Source organism: Rutidosis leptorrhynchoides, chromosome 8 (assembly GCF_046630445.1).
Source record: "Rutidosis leptorrhynchoides isolate AG116_Rl617_1_P2 chromosome 8, CSIRO_AGI_Rlap_v1, whole genome shotgun sequence".
Classification (NCBI taxonomy): domain Eukaryota; kingdom Viridiplantae; phylum Streptophyta; class Magnoliopsida; order Asterales; family Asteraceae; genus Rutidosis; species Rutidosis leptorrhynchoides.
This window is the reverse complement of record NC_092340.1, coordinates 102037694-102058136: the sequence shown is the minus strand read 5'-3', so window position 1 is coordinate 102058136 and position 20443 is coordinate 102037694. Positions and strand designations below refer to the sequence as shown.

At 35.7% G+C, this 20443-nt stretch overlaps 2 protein-coding genes and 1 non-coding gene across 3 annotated transcripts; 1 reads left to right on the top strand and 2 right to left on the bottom strand.

Moving 5' to 3' along the window:
* Positions 1-1251: 1251 nt before the first annotated feature.
* Positions 1252-2596, bottom strand: LOC139862843 (uncharacterized). The gene is made up of 3 exons (XM_071851474.1): positions 2499-2596; positions 2315-2410; positions 1252-1823 (listed from the first exon to the last, which is right to left on the bottom strand). The coding sequence occupies exons 1-3, from the start codon at positions 2544-2546 to the stop codon at positions 1437-1439; spliced, it is 531 nt and encodes a 176-aa protein (XP_071707575.1). The 5' UTR covers positions 2547-2596; the 3' UTR covers positions 1252-1436.
* Positions 2597-7997: 5401 nt separating this feature from the next.
* Positions 7998-8606, top strand: LOC139863681 (uncharacterized). The gene has a single exon (XM_071852289.1). It carries the CDS (start codon positions 7998-8000, stop codon positions 8604-8606), a length of 609 nt encoding a protein of 202 aa, XP_071708390.1.
* A 10421-nt stretch (positions 8607-19027) lies between these two features.
* LOC139865457 (small nucleolar RNA R71) lies at positions 19028-19134 on the bottom strand. The gene has a single exon (XR_011764976.1). It is a non-coding gene; the product is annotated as a small nucleolar RNA R71 (small nucleolar RNA).
* Between the last annotated feature and the right edge of the window lie 1309 nt (positions 19135-20443).

Below are 20443 nucleotides of genomic sequence, written 5' to 3'. Positions count from 1 at the left end.
ACCCACTTTGGAACAGAGTGAAAAACTGATAGTATACCTCACCCCCCGTTCGTACACAATAGCTTCGAAGTTTACTTTCGAAGAATATGCCACAATATAATGTACGAAGGAAACATCAGCTACAATTAACGAGGTTTACAAACCAGAGCAAGAATAGTAATCTTGGAGCCCAAAAACCTCGGTCAATTACAAGTCAAGTAGCTGAACTATTCCTAGCTCGGCTGCACGTTTATACAACAAAAGAAAGGGACAAGGTTACTTTCCTCTACAGACATACGAATAAGGAAAGGTCAACTAGTATACCAAAAGCATTAGGAATTAGCGAGCCGGTATGGAAAGCCGCTCCAATTCACATATAAATAGAAGAGAATGCGGGATAAATTCCACATTCAACATTCACCCTCATACAAACATCACATGTTGTTTGACTTATCTCGGTGGCGTAAAACAATCACTTGATTGTTACCTTCGGAAAATCGCCAGCGAACAAAGAAAAAACCATAATCACCCCATTCCACATTCTAGTGACTTGGATATCACCATATTAATATAGGATCGTCGGTTACTGTACAAACAATTGGCGCCATCCGTGGGACTCACATTTCATACATCTTGTTAAGCAAGAACCGATTCCAGTCACATACCTCCGGGTTTTACACCACCCAGAAGCGCACAAACTTCAGACTCACCACTGCTGGAGTTTTCGACCGTGGGGACCCTCACTACTGGAAAAACCCCAATTGGGGACAACAAAATTTTGTTTTTAGGGACGACATGTCGTCCTCAATAATCTTGCGGGACGACATGTCGTCCCCATAAAGTCGTCCCCAGTGTTCTGTCGCGAAAAGTTTTTCGGGACGACTGATTTTTTTTTAGGGACGACGGTGGGACCCACTTTGACTTTTCAATTGTTAATCTTGTCCATTTTTTGGGGACGACTTTTAGGGACGGCATGTCGTCCCTAAAGAAATAATATTAAAAAAATCATTTTTCCAACGAATTAATAATTATAATATTTTTAATCTAATTGGGACGACTCTTTAGGGACGACATGTCGTCTCTAAAAAAATAATATTAAAATATCCTATTTTCATTCTAAATAATAATAATAATATTAAAATGTAATTGGGGACGACAAAAGGGTACAACATGTCGTCCCCAATAAGCTGTTATCGTTTTTGGGCCGATTAAAAACTGCTTTTCCAGCCGTAAAAACGGCACATTTAAACCAAATCAAAACCTGTTGCACAAAACACAATATATTTCACAAACACAAGCTCAACATTAATTAAAACATGTCCGAAACATTATCCAACCGTTACAAACTTAATCCGAATACTAAAAGATTACAATCCGACACAAAGTTTACAACCTTAAAACATTATCCAAAGTTTACAAACTTAAACCAAATCCGAATAGCAAACAAACTTACAAACTTACCTTGCTTCATCTTCATTTTCTTCATCACTTTCGCTTTGAGACGCACCACTTTCTTCCATGTCTTCATCGTCATCACCTTCGTCTTCACCTTCGGTTTCTTGAGTTTGATTGGGGGTTGGGAAAAAAGATTGCCATTGGGGCGGGATTGCCATATTGTTAAAGGCAAAAGTATCGTATACCGCTTCCTTTAGCAATGGGTTTTCGGAACCCGGTGGTGGTGGTCGTCTTGTTTGACAAGTTGATGATGAAGATGATGTACTAGCCGATCCGGGTAACGTTTTACCCACTCCGCGACGGTACCCGCGACGTTTGCCTAAAACTTCCAACATAATGACTTCATCACTCCTTTCCGGATATTTTTCTTTTAATTTCAACATTTTTTCCTACATAGTTAACAAATATTATTATTAGTATTATCATATAACAATACGACAACCCATATTCACCATTTGACCCATATACACATATACATATACTTATATTGACCCATATTGACTAAATGACTCAATTGGGGACGATTTTAATCCACATTGACCCCAATTGACCATTTGACCCATATTGACCATTTGACCCGTATATACATATACATATACTTATATTGACCCATATTGACTAATTGACTCAATTTAACCCAATTTTAACCCATATTGACCATTTGGCCCACATATACATATACATATACTTATATTGACCAATTGACTTCATTTAAATCAATTTTAACCCATATTGACCAATTGACTAAATTTAACCCAATTTTAACCCAATTGACTTTTGTTGACTTCGTTTGACTTTATATATATATATATATATATATATATATATATATATATATATATATATATATATATATATATATATATATGTAAGTACTTACGTGGTTCACCCTAGCTTTATCCCCACTCCATCCACCTTTCTTAAAAGTGTGGTTGTTCTTGAAGTTTTCGATAAGACTCGGAGGATCCAGAGAGGCCTGCAAACACATATTAATATTTGACCATTTAAAATTTACAGACACGTATTAATATTTTCCATAAACTAAAGTTAAAAATAGGATTTACCACACGGTCGGCAATTGACCTGCTACCCTGCGTACTGGCGTATTCCATCTTCGCCCTATTTTTCTTGTTCTGCGCAGAACGAGCCCGGAATTTACTTGAAAGCAAATGGGTCAACGGGGTCAAAATGGCCGATTCACACATATTTGCATACACATATACTCTTATATATATGTGTGTTAATATTTTAATATATATACCCATATATACACATCAATATATATCAATCTATATATACACTTATACATGCACATATGTACACAAAATCAAAATCCACAAATGGGTCACGGGTTCAAATGGGCGATCTAATCATTAAAATATAAACATATTACACACAATTCATAATTATGGCCACGGGTTTCGGGTCACTACCAACCGAGCATTCCGTATAAAAAGTCCACTTATATAATTTATAACCCAAATTTAACTCACCATTATGGTCACGAGTTAAAAGTCAGCAATCCACACTATTTACATACTTATACCATTTACAATCCAATTATAACTAGAAAAATGGGTCATAGTCTAAAAACGACGAAACCAATCACTACTAAATTAACACGAACGATTCGGGGTCCAAACGGGTAACCCGAACCATCTCGCGTACCAAAAATCGACAAACACCGCCACCATCCGTCAACCGCCACCACTGGCCACCAGCTGCCGCGGGCAGCCGTGGTGGCAGTGGTGGCAGCCCACCGAACAGCAGCAGTAGCAGCTAAAAGCTGCTGTCCACTCCCATGGTACACCAATTTTTTTTTAGCTATATTCAAACCCAAAATTATTTGCTAGCAATTATTCAACTTAAATCTAACATTTATCAAGCAATTTCATCACCAAAATCAAAAGATTCAAGCACCCATTTGCATCATTTAATAACAAATAGTAAAACCCTAAATAAACATAGATTAAGCATAAATTAAAGACAAACCTTGATGCTAGATGTTAAAGGAAGCACGAATCATGATTGAAAGCTTTCAATTTTATCATCCTCTTCAACAATAAAAACTAGGTCTTTCAATGGTGATGGCGAGTGGTGCGTGACAGAGACGAGAGGGAGAGAGATGAACAAACCCACAATTTAATCTTCAATTACATCTTCATCATCAACAATTTTGGCTAGGCTTTAGTGTTTGTGATGTGTGTGTTTTTATTTGATCTAGATAAAAAGAAAATAAAACAATGTACTGGAACCACAAAAACCACGAGCAGTTTTACTTAATTAAATGGGTTTTAAACCCATTCCCGATAATACACGGGTATTTATCTGTTATCAGATATCTTTCGTATTTAATTCAGCAAAGCATACGATGTCATAATTAAATAATATAACCTGTTTCGGGACCCTGGTCATAAAACGGACCCAATGGTCTAACAATTAATTATAAATAATTAATAATTATATATTTCATTAAAATTCACTTTAACACTCCTAAAGGGCAAAAAGGTAAATTTCACCTAGGCCCGATGTCAGGATGTTACAGAATTGTGGGGTCATCTTCACATAAACATCAGCATCATCTTCACATAAATCATGAGGAAGGATTATGGGGTCTAAATCGATAATAAAGTCAACATCATCATCAACTGCATGTGTTGGTGGATTGAAATGAATTGTTGATGATTCTCCAGGTACACTCATACTTGTATAAGTCATATTATCTAAATCAGCATCCAATATAAGATCGGATGAATTGGCGTTGTGTACAACATCCCTTTCGGTTTCTTCGACGATGTCTCTATCCCACAGTTTTCGATGATTGACCTCATGAACAACCTTCCAACTAGAACAAATTATGTACTCCATGTTTTATTTGATTTAAATGCATCTACTGCTTTTTATTTATTTTTATTCATGAAAACTTTACAAACAATCATGTAACTTAGATCTCAATAACAATTTAAGTAGTATTTTTTATTTAAACTTTAAGTGCGTCTACTGGTTCTTCTTTTTTTAAGTTCATGAAAACTTTAAAAACAGTTACGTATTCAGTTAGATTTGAACATGTAAATGCAATCTATATAGAGTTTAATGACATGGTGTTAAATTTACGAGGACAAAAGTAAACTATAATTATAAGATGAGGGGTGTTGATTGGAAGTTCACCAAAAAGTTGTTATCCCTACCAGATTCTAAACTCTACCTGCAACTCTTTCTGTCCTCACTTTACAACTTCAAAATTGTCACTCTAAACTCAATTATATAGCCATTAAAACACAATTCATATACATATATACTACCTCAGTTGGGGGTGGCAAAGCACCCCTCTGCCACCCTACTAACTCCGCCCCTGACTCCAAATCAGTTTGCTACTTTACATGATTATAATACATCAAAATCAAAAATACTTCACATATCACAGTTAAAAGAATTTGGACCAAAACTGATGTATCTCTAAAACTTTGTAATTTAACATTAATAATCAATTTCATATCGTTCTGTTCAAAAAAAAATCAATTTCATATCGTTAACTCTATTTATTGTGAAAAAATAAACAAAAAATTACTAGAGATTTACATTTAGATTTAGAGAAAGAAGTGAGATACTGAGATGTGAGTTACCTTGATACAGTAGTGTAACGCCAGAAGCAGAGAAATCAGAGATGGAAATGAAGATGAAAAAAGTTATGGTTTTCTATTTTCTAACTTTTGGACAACTGGAACCATGAAAAACTCCTTTTACCTTTTTCTAACTCTCTTAGACTTGGGGGGAGTCATAAATTTGGTGGAGGGAAATTTAATTTTTCGTGAAAATTATTAAGTGGCAGTGTTATTTTTTATTGGTAAAGAAGTGGCAATGTCCAAATAATATATTAAAAGTGACTGATTGCAATATAAGAACTAATTACGGAGAAATTAATAGAGATAAATTGGTGGAAGTGATGTAGTGGGGTAGAGATATAGTAATATATGCTCTTGACTTGGTGGAACTAATTATTATGTAGTGAGGCCATCACGAGATAAATTGGTGGAACTAATTATTATTATTATTATTATTATTATTATTAAAACTCTAATTGTTGTAATATATTAGTACTACTGTAGTGCAAGTTGGTTTAATGTGGGACAAAGTTTTGTCCAATTTTCTTAATAAGATACCAACGTGTAAGTTTTATTGTAAACGTTATGTTATTCATAATTCATGCATGTATGAATGAACATTCGTGATGAAGTGCCAACATACACAATTTCTGTCTTTCAGATTTTCGTATTTGTCTACAATCTACAAGTAACTATCACTTGTACCACTTCCTAACAAATAACCATCATATGAGAAATGATAAATCCACAATTGAAATTGAATATATAGTAAATAAAAAATTAAAGTAAAAAAACAACTAGTAATATTAATAATAATAATTTTTGACGGATCGTTAATAAAAAAATAAATAAAAATGGACAACCATATAGTATGATAGTGTGTGACGCAATACTTATACTAGAAAATAATATTACTAGTTGAATTCAACCTTTTTTCGTTTGTACCTTTAGTGGCGCTGGTGCGCCACAAAAGGCGCCACAAATGTCATCCCCAAAAGTTTTTAGAGACGACGTGTCGTCCCCAAAAAATAGCACGAAATTTTCCCACCTTTGGAGCCAAATATTTCTGCGCCAAAAAAACAATTAAATATAATTCTTTTTTTGGGGACGACATTTAGGGACGACATGTCGTCCCCAAAAGTTTGGCGGGATTTTTTTTGCTTTTTGGAGCCAGTTTTTTACCAAAAAAATAAATGAAAAATGGTAATTTCTTTGGGGACGACATGTCGTCCCTAAATGTCGTCCCCAAAAAACTGGTCAAACGTCTCAGAAAAAGCTGGCCCATTTTTTGTCGTTTTCCTTATTTTTGGGGACGACATTATGTCGTCCCGAAAAAGGCCGTCCCCAATTTATACTTTTCTAGTAGTGCCTCACTAGGTCGCCCATCACTCCCACAGAATTTGTCTCAACAAACTGCCATGGCTCGCATTTCGTGGAGCCACCTCCGTTAATAGACAAAACCTTCGTGCTAAAAAACTACGATCACATCCGGTCAGTGATAAGGTACCTAAGAGATACGGGTATCTTGCAAAGTAGACGGGTGCTGATATATGAAAGAGAAGAATATGACGAAGAGCTGGAAATGGAACCACCAAGCTAAAGCCTCCCGCCTAAGAGCTTACCAGCGAACTCATCAACACAAGCTACAACCCAGACGAGAGAAACTGCAAGTGTGCCTTAGGTAACCCTAATTAACTATACCCACAGCGCCTCTCTATACTTGAAATATGTCAGCCCCAATTGTGTCCGTAACACCCCAAGTACCAAATAGTCACATACCGCCACCTCACCCAAGTTGGGGTGGTGCCATACAGCCAAACCAATATATATGGACCCAAGGAAATCCTTATGTCGCTCCCAACATGCCATTATGTAGAAACAGTCCCTGTAGGTAGCTTACCAAATGTCCCATTGCAACAAGGGACCAACCACGCTTACTTCCAAAATTGGGACCTGCCACCGCAACAAATGTCAACCACTTGGGTGTACCCTCTTAACGAGGGAGGAATGTGTTATTCCCAAGGTAACTAGGGAATTCCTCCAAACACGATTAACGGTAACTTTTGGGTGAACCAGAAAACCCCCTTTGTACCATATATCCAACTTTGCTCATTCCCGGATGGAATGAAAATACCTGCGCACTTAGTATATTACGAAGGAAAGGACGACCCAAATGATTTCTTTAATATATTCGAAGGTGCGGTGCGAATGGCCAAATGGGACATACCCGTAGCGTGCCACACGTTCTCTTACATGTTAAAAGTAGACGCAGGAGTTTGGTTTGACTCCCTACCAAAAGACTCGGTGGTTAGGTTCGATGACCGGAAACACCAATTTAGATCTAAGTTTAGCCAACGGAAATGACACAAAAAGAATCATGTAGCAGCACATGGAATAAAACAAAAGGATAACGAAAGCTCTAGTGCTTTCCTTAATAGGTATAACAACGAAACCCAGCAAATCCCCAACCTACCAGAATCCCAAAGAATATCCGGATTACTGTACGGATCCAGGGTCAGACCACTCATCGAGCATCTTAGCAGAGACCTACCAAATACTTATGAAGATTTACTAGATAAAGCATATATCTGGTTAGAGGAAAAGGAAACAGCAGGTACCTTCGTTCATGATGATGCCCCAGCAAATAGGCGAAGAGAAAAATCACCAAGATGGGAATTCAAGCGAATCCTGAAAAAAATTAACAAGCTCAAGCAACTCCAAACTCCAGTAACCATAAAAGACATGCAGAGTTTAACGAGAAAGCTAGCATCGCTTAGAAGGTTTGTATCACAAGGAGCATAAAAAAAACTACCCTTCTTCAAAGTCTTGAAAGGATGCTTGGAAAAAAAGAAAATAGTCTGGAGTGAGGAAGCGGAAAAGGCATTTGTTGAAATGAAGGAATATATAGCCAATCTCCCAAGCTTAACTTCACCCATGCAGGGAGAAACACTCTTCATATACATGGCCGCCTCGAAAGAGTGTATCAGCGCAGTCTTAGTCTCAGAACGAGAAAAAGCACAAGTATCGATATACTTCATTAGTCGAGTACTTCAAGGAGCAGATATGAATTATCCTGAGCTCGAGAAGCTCACCTTAGCACTTATCCACACAGCTAGGAAACTTTGGAGATACTTCCAAGTACACCAAATAGTGGTACTCACCAACAAACCCATTAGACAAGTACTTTCGAAGCCTGGAAAGTCAGGAAGAATGGACAAGTGGGCCATCGATCTAGGTGAACATGATATTGAATTCAGGGTAAGACACACGATCAAAGGGCAAGTCTTGGCAGATTTCATCGACGAAGAAGATGCAAAAGGCTCCACTCAAACTATCACTCCGAAAGTTGAAAATGAAGAATGGAAGTTGTATACTGATGGTGCGTCAAGCTCCGATGGATCAGGTGCCGGTCTAATGTTGATAAATCCCGAAGGAAAAGAATTTACTTATGCACTTCGTTTCGAGTTCGTAACAACCAATAACGAAGCTGAATGCGTATCACTACTTGCGGGGCTTAGAATGGCGAAGGAACTAAAGATTCTTCACCCTCGTGCTTTTGTTGACTCCTAGTTGGTGGCTAACCAAATCATGGGCACTTTTGAAGCTCGGCAACCCACCATCTAACTCTACCTCACAAAAGCGAAGGAACTAATTGAAAGTTACAAAAGATTCAACAATGATCATGTCTGACTAAGCCAAAACAAGATGTCAGATGCACTAAGCTAACTCGCTTCATTAACATTTGAGCATCTTGTAAAAAGGGTCTTGGTGGAGGTGCTAGAAAAGAAATCAATCCTTGAAGAGGAAATCAATGACCTTATACAAGAAGATGAAGTAACTTGGATGACTACACTGCAAGTGTATCTCGAAGCAGGAATATTACCAGAGGACAAAAATGAAGCCAGGAAGATAAGAATAAAATCACCTTCTTACAAAATGATGAATGGGGCCCTGTAACAAAGATCCTTCCTAACCCCATGGCTTCGATGTGTGGGACCGAAGCAAGCAACTGTGATAATTTAAGAAATGTATGAAGGCATATGTGGCCTCCACGCAGGACCCAGGACGGTAGTCGCGAAGAACATGAGGCTTGGATACTACTGGACTACGATGTACCACGACGCAGCAATGATACTGCAAACATGTGAATCCTGCCATATCCACTCGAATGTCCCAGGCTACCGAAGCAACAATTAGTCTCAGTAACCTCAGCCTGGCCGTTCATAAAGTGAGGGATAGACATAGTAGGACCCATTAACGACTCCCTGGTAGCCCAAGGTTCCTAATAGTGGCAATCGACTATGCCAAGTGAGTCGAAGCAAAGCCCTTGAAAGCAATCACAGGCAAACAAGTGGAAAAATTCGTTTAGGAACATATTGTATGACGTTCGGAGTTTCCTAAGAGATAATCTCTGATTATGGGAAACAGTTTGTAGAAGGGCAATTCCCAAATTTCTGCGAATGATTGTGATAACGCCAAAATTATACATGTTTATTGTCGTTATTTCGATCCATTGTTGTTCCATTTGTATGTAATTGTTATACGTATGTATTGTAATTCATGTACATTTGTAAAAAGTCCATTGTGAATGAATAAATGAAGACCAACAGCGAAAACAGAGTTAAAACGAAGATCGAATGCGTAAAACAGCCCGAAACCACTGAAACAGGTCCAAATGCGGCGCATCTCTCTTAGATGCGGCGCATCTTTACACCAAATAACTCCCAACAGTTTCAGATGCGGAGCATGAAGACTTCTGGGCCAAAATAGCAACAGATGCGGCGCATCTGAGATGGATGCGGCGCATCTGTCCCAGATGCGGCGCATCTATCCCAGATGCGGCGCATCTGACCCCCTGCCGACAGTCCTGAGTGTAGAATCGAGCTGGAATCTACTAAACGTAAAGAGATGCGGTGCATCCCAAAGAGATGCGGCGCATCTGGTCACTTTCTGGCCAAAATACCTAACTTTTGAGGCTATTTAATGAAGCAAATGGTTACTTACTTAAGGACTCTTCACTACTACGTTCTCCCCCAGTTTTAAGACGATTTTCAAGGTCCAAGGAAGGCTGCAAGTTAATCTCCACTCTTTCAACATCAATATTAAGCTAGGATCGTTTATCGCAATTGGTACTATTGTTCTATATCTTTTTAACATGAATTCAACTTGTATTTACTGTTTCATTAGTTCTACTATGATTATGTTAGGCTAAAAGCCTTGTGTGTTTGCTTCAATGTAAGATTTATGGCTTGGGATTGTTCTATACTTTGATGTTATGCTAGTTATACATATGTTTGATTGATTTAATTATCTAGTTCAACCGTAAGAACCATTGTTATGCATGTTTAGATCATTACTTCAATTATATAGATTGCAACCTATTAATGTGAGTTAACTAGGAAAACAATCTATACTTCAATACATCTAGTAATCTAGACGATTAGATACATACACTTAAGTGATTTTGTTATGTGTTTAATTCGGTAATTGAATAAGTTCCAAAGCAACATAGTTATGAAATTACCTCAAGTGATTGTTGTAATTAAGGTTTCACGTGAGTTTAACCGGGTTGAATCTAGTTAGTTAATCAATCTAAATCACCATGTTCTTTCAAGAGATCCATTGTTGTAACTATCTTTATATTGTAGTTCAATTATACGAGTTATGACTTGATTTATGTGAATTTATCAAAGGCTATAATTTGTACTTCAACACCTAGTGATCTAGACACCTATATGTGAATATAGGATGGTAATTGGATGATATTTAGGTTTTACAATCATGTAGTTTACTTAGAGTGATCTTAGTAAACTAGGTTTTATGTGAATTTAACCAAGAAAGAATCCTGTTGATTAAACATAGTTCTTAAGTTTATAGATATTGTGAAATTGATATAAACTACTCTTTTGTAACTATCGCATAACGGTTTTAATTATAAAAGAACAATCCCTGTCATCTATCAAGCATAGAAGTAAACACCGCATTCTCATTATTGTCATTCATTATATTTATTTACTGTTTCGTTAAACAAAAACACAACTTCAAATATAAACCCCCTTTTTAGAATAATTAATCGTGGTAAAATCATTTAAACAAACTTCTCCCTGTGGATCGAACTGGTCAATTTACTTGCTAGTTACTACATGATCGGGTTTTAGTTGCCTGTATTATGTGTTAATTATTAAGCATATTGTCTACATTTTAAAGGTTACGTTTTAACACATCAGATTGAAAATCCAACAAAACTTCACTTCGGTATATCATCCTCAGGGCAATGGTCAGGTAGAAGTAACTAACCGAGATATAGTCAAGGGAATCGAGAAGCGCCTAGGTAAGTGCAGAAATGGATGGATTGATGAACTCCCCCTCGTATTATGGGCTCACAGGACGACCCCGAAGCGAAGCAATGGAGAGACACCTTATAGCCTCACATATGAAACAAAGGCTGTTCTTCCAGCTAAAATATAAGTCTTAACAGACAGGACGGCAAACCATGAAAATAACGAAGAAAATATCCGAATCAACTTAGATCTACTCGAAGAAAGGAGAGAGGCAGTCTTGGTCCGCGAAGCTTCATACAAGCGAACGATCGAAGGCTATTACAACAAATGAGTGAAGCCCACGACTTTCAGGGTAGGAGACTATGTCCTAAGGCTCAACATCACAAGCAAGGTGGAATACGAAGGAAAACTAGGGCCTAATTGAGAAGGTCCTTACATAATTTCACAAGTGCTAGGCAAAGGTTCCTACAAGCTAGAGACAACTGTTGGGAAGCCCATACCAAGAGCATGGAACAGAGAAAACCTCTGAAAGTTCTACCATTAGAAGCTTTGTATCTTTTCTTTTTAGTATTTAGTTGAAAGTTATTGTATTGGTAGTTGAAGTCTACAAACTTCCTACAAAAAACCTACTGAACTTCCTACAACCCTTTTAATATAACAATGTCTTAACAAAATCAAATTCCATCACAAATAAGGAATCACATGAGGATATGGCAGCTGGAATATACCTTAAAGGTATAAGTATCCCTGTCAAAACCCACATAATACCGAGCAATGAAGCAAAATTTCCTTCGTAATGCTCGAAGTAAGGAAATAAAGTTTCCTTAAAAGTGATCACTGTCTGACAAATCCTGCAGGGAGAAAGTTTATTACCCACCTCAACAGGATGAAATCCATGGTAAAATTTACACAAAAAAGCATGCTAAACTTAAAAGAACTAGTGTTATAAATGTCATATCCAAAGCATACATAACCATTGTTCAGAAAGGGCAACCAAGTCCAAGCATACAAGCCAAATAACAAAAGATAATAATTTTTTCAGACAATTATCACTTCTTAGCTGCTTTACCAATTGCCCATTCAATAATTCCATTATTTTTATAAAATTGATAATTTCATCAGCAGCTTCACTCTTTTGCTTCAAAAAGAATACCTAAGTGTATCTGAAATATTCATCAACAATAACCAGTGTATATTTCTTCCCACTACAGCTGGCCACATTAACAGGACCAAAACGATCCATACGAAGTAAGCGAAATGGTTTCTCAACAGATGAAATCTGCTTTGACTTGAATGATGCATGATGATGCTTCCATTTTTCACAAACAGGACACAATATGTCCTTCACATAAGACATTGTGGGCAGCCCAGACACCAAACTTTTACTTGACAATTTGTGAATATCTTTGAAATTGAGATGTGAGAGTCTCTTGTGCCATAACCACTTGAGGTTGTCTGCTGCCTTTGAATAAAAACAAGTATCAGTTGTTGTGACTGATGTGTTCATGTCAATTTGATATATGTTCTCATGTCTTTTTACTGTCAGCAGTGGCTTCCCTGTCTTATCAAAAATAGTGCCAATTTTCTTTCTGAATTGGACTATCTTACTTTTGCTTGTCAGTTGGCTTATGCTGAGTAAATTGTGTTTAAGCCCAACGACATATGCCACATTTGAAAATGTAACATTCCTATTTGTTAAAGTACCAAAACCCTTTGTATAACCCAACGAATTATCTTCATATGAAACAACTGGACCATCTTTGTCTCGAACATCAGCAGGGACTTACATCCGGTCATATGTCTCGAACATCCACTGTTGAGATACTAGATTTACTTGTTTCGAATGCCCTGCACAGTAGCTAAGAGATTAGTTCTTTTTGCGAACCCATCTGAGGATGGGTTCTGGAAGGGTCATTTTTGATAATCTCTTCCTTTCTGCTGGTCTTCTTGAAGAGGCAGTAGCAGATGGGGGTTGGGTTAGAGTACACTGATTGGCCAAGTGAAACTTGCTGCCACATTTGTAGCATTTTCTTACTTTTGGTCTTGGTGACTGGTCATACACAGACTTAATAGGGGCAGTAAGATCAGATCTGCTTTCGACTATAGCTGTTATGACTTAATAAGGTCAGTAAGATCAGGTCTGCTTTTGGCTATAGCTGCTATGAGACAGTCAAGCTTAACAGTCATTATCTCAGTGATAGATGACCCAGCACTTGATTCCACGATTTGGTTCACTTTAGCTTTTTCCTTAAGGGCATCTTTCTTCTTGGAACCAGTACCAAAATCATGGTATACTGTTTTGCCTTTTTCATTTGACAAGCCAGTGTGGGAAGTTACTGGCTTGTCTACTGATACTGGTTGACCGGTATGAATTTTGATTGCTACCTTGGACTTGCCAGTATTACATTTTGCTGGCTTGTCTGCAGCTACTGATTGACCAGTACAATTTTCATTAGCTGGCTCAGCATTGGTGGAACTCGAACAAGAAGGGGAATCAATTGATTTTAACTATCTTTGATTGTTTTCAGTGATTTCCCTTTTTATGTGTCTTTCTTTTGGAGTCATGTAGTAGATGCTAGAGGGGTCAGTAGTCTCATCATTTGAGGTACTAGCTTCTCTTGCTCTTTCTTCATCTTTCATTATCTCTTTCATGGCAGGTGGTGGGTTAGCAGTAGGTCTTACAAATTTATTTGTGAAGACCTTGTTACCATTAACTATCTTAGCAAAAGTACTTGACAAGACAGCATCAGGACCAGTTTCAAGCACAGGGTCCAAAAAAGTAACTTCAGCATGAGCAACAGCAGCAGCATAGTCATCAGCAAAGAATGCCTTAACCTGGGCAGGTATCTCCTCATTAATGCACTTAGTTGTGCATTGAGCAGATAAACACCAAGAGGCTACCACCTTTTTAAGGTCAGTAAGCTGGTTTTGGACTACTGCTGCGTCTGATTGAAGAGATTTTAAAGCATAGTTCTGTTTTTCAAGTTTAGAAATTTCATCTTTCAAAATCTTAATTTCATCAGATTTATATTTAAGTTTTCCACTTAAAGATTTAATTTCAGTTTTGAAAACTTCTTCACGTTTGCTGCCTCTGCTTAAGTCAATTCTCAGGTAGTCAAACATTTCAACTTTTTCATCATCAGTATAAGTTCAAAAATTATCAACCTTATACAGCATTTCAGATTTCCATTGAGGTGAATCTCTTTTCTGATCAGCTTCCCTCATATCAGCTAAAAATGTACTACCACTTTCTTCCTCTACCAACTCGTCTACTTCTATGGCCATTAAACACAACTTTTTACCAGAAGCATAACCAGCACAATCTTCATCAGTTTCATTATCAGAAGATGAAGATGACCTGATTTCATCCCAATCAGGATGTTCAGCAAATAACACCTTTTCTGGTTTCTTCTCTTTCTTATCAGCCTTTGAACTTTCCTTCATTTGGGCCTTCATTGCCTTGTACTTGTTCTTGTACTTTTCAGCTTTTGAAAATGTTTTAGCATGTGAGGAAGGTTTTCTGGACATGCACTCAGCTGCAAATTGTCCTACCTTCCCACAATTATAACACTCAGGTTTTGGGCCCTTGACTGGCTTACTACCATACCGAGCATTTGGCTTCTTACTCACTTTTTATGGTGATAATACTAAAAATGAACACATATTTCATAGCATTATCCTTCAAGAAAGACAAGCTTTTAATTGCAATTGTTCTATTTCCAAGTGATATTTGTTTAAATAATAAAAGGTGAAGAAAAAAGACAGATTCGACGATTTGAAGACGCAAACGACCAAAATGCTAAAAAGTACAAAGTACAATCCAAGTGGTTCAAATTATTGCTGAGAAACGTCTAAAAATTACAAGAGTACAAGCCACAAAACGCAAAGTACACGATATTAAATCGTACGAAAGGACGTTCGAAAATCCGGAACCGGGACATAAGCCGAGTATCAACGCGCGACGCAACAGGCCTAAAATTACAAGTCAACGATGCACAAGAATATAATATATATAAAATTATATATATTATATTATATAATAAATAAATCAAGAGCCGGCCACGTTTTGGAAGCATTTGATGCTGGAAAAGTAGGCCATGCGATCGCATGGCCTGGAGGCCTTATTCCCATGTGATAGCATGGAGTGAAGTACCTTACCACATCTATAAATTCAGCAATTTTCAGACGAATTGTGTACACCTTCATCATACATCTCTCTGATCACTCTCTCAATTATATTTATATTTATTTTATAATTATAATTTTAATATTAAGTTAATAATAATAAGGTTATAGTAGCGAATATTTTAAGTTTGTAAGTCGAAACTCTGTCCGTGTAACACTACGCGATTAATACTCATTGTAAGTTATGTTCAACCTTTTTAAATTAATGTCTCGTAGCTAAGTTATTATTATGCTTATTTAAGCCGAAGTAATCGTGATGTTGGACTAAATATTAAGACTGGGTTATTGGGCTTTGGACCATAATTGTGGTTTGAACAAAAGACCGACACTTGTGAAATTGGACTATGGGCTATTAATGGGCTTTATATTTGTTTAACTGAATAATAGTTCGTTAATTTAATATAGAGATTTACAATTTGAGGTAATTATAAATAACCACATACATTCGATCGGATACGATGGGCGGGATATTTATAAATACTAATAATCGTTCATTTAACCGGACACGGGAATGGATTAATAGTCAATGGACTCATTAAAACAGGGGTGAATTACATACAAGGAAAATTGGTGTAATTGTTAATAAAGTATTAAAACCTTAGATTACACGCAGTCGATAACCTGGTGTAATCATTAACAAAGTATTAAAACCTTATTACAGTTTAAGTCCCCAATTAGTTGGAATATTTGACTTCGGGTATAAGGGTAATTTGACGAGGGCGCTCGCACTTTATATTTATGACCGATAGACTATTATGGACAAAAACCAGATGGACGTATCGAATAATCCAGGACAAAGGACAATTAACCCATGGTAATAAATTAAAATCAACACGTCAAACATCATGATTACGGAAGTTTAAATAAGCATAATTCCTTTATTTTATATCTCATCGCACTTTTATTTACCGTCATTTGATTTATCGTCATTTGATTTATCGTCATTTTATTTATCGTACTTTAAATTACTGCAATTTTATTTATCGCACTTTTATTTATCGTCATTTACTTTACGCTTTAAATTAAGTTATATTTATATTTAATATTTTACATTAGGTTTTAATTGTGACTTAAGACATAAAATCGACAAACCCGTCACTAAACGGTAAAAAACCCCCTTTATAATAATAATAATAATACTTTTATATATATATATATATATATATATATATATATATATATATATATATATATATATATATATATATATATATATATATATATATATATATATATATATATATATATATATATATATAAGTATATATGCGTTAAACTTAGCTGACTCCCTGTGGAACGAATCGGACTTACTAAAAACTACACTACTCTACGATTAGGTACACTGCCTATAAGTTTTGTAGCAAGGTTTAGGTATATCCATTCAATAAAAAAAAAATAACTTGTGTAAAATTGTAGCGTATTTAATAGTATTTCGTAGTAAAATATAATCTATTTCGTACTACACCTCGCACACATCAAGTATTTTTGGCGCCCTGCCGGGGACGAAAGCGAAACGCTATAAAAAAATATTAGTTTTTAATCTATTTTTGTAAAATATATATATATATATATATATATATATATATATATATATATATATATATATATATATATATATATATATATATATATATATATATATATAAATATATATATATAAGTTCAAAAATATAAAAACATAAAAATATATATATCTTTTTAAGTGTCAAAAAAAAGTTTATATTTTAAGAGTTATAAAACGAATAAGTAATTTTTTTTAAAACTAATAAGTTTATTTTATATTTTATATAAATTAAAATCAGAAAAAAAATATAAAAGTAATCGGACTTGAACACTGTAGCAGCCCAAAACCATTTCTGGATTTGCAGTCCATGCGACCGCATGGTTCTATAGCCTCCAACTCATGCGATCGCATGAGCTGATGGGACAGCTCTGAATCCTCTGCCGACAGTATTAGGGTTACGATTAATTTATAATTATTATTAATTAATTAGATTTAGGGTTTTAGTTAAATAATAATTAGTTTTAGTTTTATTTAACTTTGTATTTTAAGTTTTAATTAGTTTTATTAATATATAAATTAATACTTTTATAAAATAATAATATAAAAATAATATTTTTATAAAAATAAGTAATTTTATCATTTTAGTATCTTTTTATTATTTAGTACGTAGTTTATATTTATCGTTCGTAATTAGTTTTAAACTTAGTTTTTGCCGTAGTATTTTATATTCCTAGATTTTTAGACTTTGCCGTAAAATCACTTAAGTGCTTTTTCTTTAGATTAAGATTTAGACGCTTTATAATTTTGCGACGTCACTTATCGCTTTAGTTTTAAATAAATTTTAGTGCTTTTTAAGTTATTGCCATTTTGGATATAGAATTCCTTTAAGCTTTAATACCTTTAGCCGCAACTTTTTATTCTTAAGTTTTTAGACTATTAAGTTTCGACGCTCTACTTTCTTATTGTTTGTTTTTTACTTTTTATTTTTCGACGTTTGTTTTTCGACCTCTTATTTTTCAACGTGCTTTTTCTTTCTCATTTCTACGCTCTAGTTTTTAGAACATAGAATTTTCTTTATTTTCTTTAAATTTCGGCGAAAAAATTATTTTAAGCGGTTAAATTGATAGACATCCAAATTTTCTGGTTCGTAGTAATAGTTGGATTTGTTAGTGGCGAGTTGTGGGCTTCCGATTTAAAGGGTCCTGGCTACCTGCTGCATCTATTGGCTATTCAAAATGTGCGTAAAATAAGAAAAGTCTATTAATTTGATAACTTATATAATTTTTTATCTTTATAACTAATAGAATATTCAGTGAATGCACCGAGCAAAACGTTCACCACCTTTCATACGTTCACCACCTGTAACTCGATCAAGACATCTAGCCAATATTGTCGCCGTTGATTTTTCTTTAGAATCATCATCATCTAATCAATCAAGTACTCCAATTCAAATTTCTGATAATCCATTTTTTGAACCCGACCTCACAATTGAGAACCCGGAGGATATTCAAGGACAATTCAGAGATCCTGAACCACTAATTATTCCTCCTAAACCACAAATTATTCATCCAGAGATTGTCGAGGAAGAAACCATTAAATTAGAATCCTCTAGTGATTCAGATTCAACAATTTCAATCATGGAAAATCAGGAACCTCTAAGTATGGAAGATCGAATGAGAGCTACACGCACTGGCAAAGGTCATGCCATTACTCAACCAGACATTAATGCATCAAATTATGAAATCAAGGGACAAATCCTACACATGGTAACTAATCAATGCCAATATAGTGGTACGCCAAAAGAAGATCCAAACGAACATCTTCGAACTTTTAATAGGATCTGTACTCTATTCAAAATCAGAGAAGTTGAGGATGAACAGATCTATCTCATATTATTTCCCTGGACTTTAAAGGAAGAAGCCAAAGATTGGTTAGAATCGTTACCTGAAGGAGCGATTGACACATGAGATGTTTTAGTTGAGAAATTTCTTAAAAGATTCTTTCCGGCATCCAAAGCCGTGAGACTTCAAGGAGAAATTGTTACGTTCACGCAGAAGCCAAATGAAACTTTATATGAGGCGTGAACAAGATTCGAAAAGTTGTTGAGAGGATGTCCTCAACATGGTTTAGACACTTATCAAATAGTACAAATATTCTACCAAGGATGCGATGTTGCTACACGAAAAGACATCGACACAGCAGCTGGTGGTTCCATTATGAAGAAAACCGCAACTGAAGCTCACAAAATTATTGATAACACAGCATCCCACTCACATGAGTGGCACCAGGAAAAAGATATTCTTCGTTCATCTAAAGCGGCTAGAGCCGATTCTAGCCATGACTTTGATTCCATTTCCGCAAAGTTACATGCTTTCGAAAGACGAATGGAAAAGATGACTAAGGATATTCACGCAATACGAATTAGTTATGAGCAATGTGGAGGACCACATTTGACAAAAGATTGTCTCAGTATTGAACAAACAATGGAACAAAGAGAATGTTTCATACATGAACCAAAGGTCTGGAAATAATTATCAGAATAATTATCAACCACCAAGACTAAACTACAATCTAAATTAGAATTATAACCGAAATGTTCCATACAACAACCAACAAGGTCCTAGCAATCAACAAGTATCTAACAATACTTACAACCAGCAAAGACCTATTTTTCCAAATAAACCACCACAAACCGATGATAAAAAGCCAAATTTAGAAGATATGATGTCGAAGCTAGTTGAATATCAAACACAATTTTTCACATCTCAGAAACAAACTAATGAACAAAATGCTCAAGCATTTAGAAATCAACAAGCTTCTATCCAAAATATGGAACAAGAAGTGAGTAACCTAGCAAGGTTAATAGGTGAAAGAAAACCGAGGAGTCTACCTAGCGATACAAATGCTAACCCCCGAAATGAAACAGCTAAAGCCATTACCACAAGAAGTGGTATTACACTCAAACCACCTGAAATACCTGTAATTTCTGATGACTCTATTCCCACTACACAGGCACCACAGCCTGAGCAAGAGAAGGAAACAGAACTGGTAGTTGAAAAGGTTAATGAAGATAATACAGTTAAGGCTAAACCTTATGTTAAACCATACCAACCACCGCTTCCTTACCCGGGTAAAATGAGAAAAGAAAGACTTGAAGCCGAGCAATCCGAATTCTTGAATATGTTTAAACAAATAAATGTAAATCTTCCTTTCATTGAGGTGATTTCAGGAATGCCAAAATATACTAAATTCCTGAAAGATCTAATTACAAATAGAAAGAAAATAGAAGAACTCTCGGCTGTTACTATGAATGCTAATTGTTCTACAGTGCTGTTGAATAAGCTTCCAGAAAAATTATCAGATCCAGGAAGTTTCACAATTCCATGTTTTCTGGGTAATCTTAGTTCAATAGAAGCATTGACAGACATAGGTGCTAG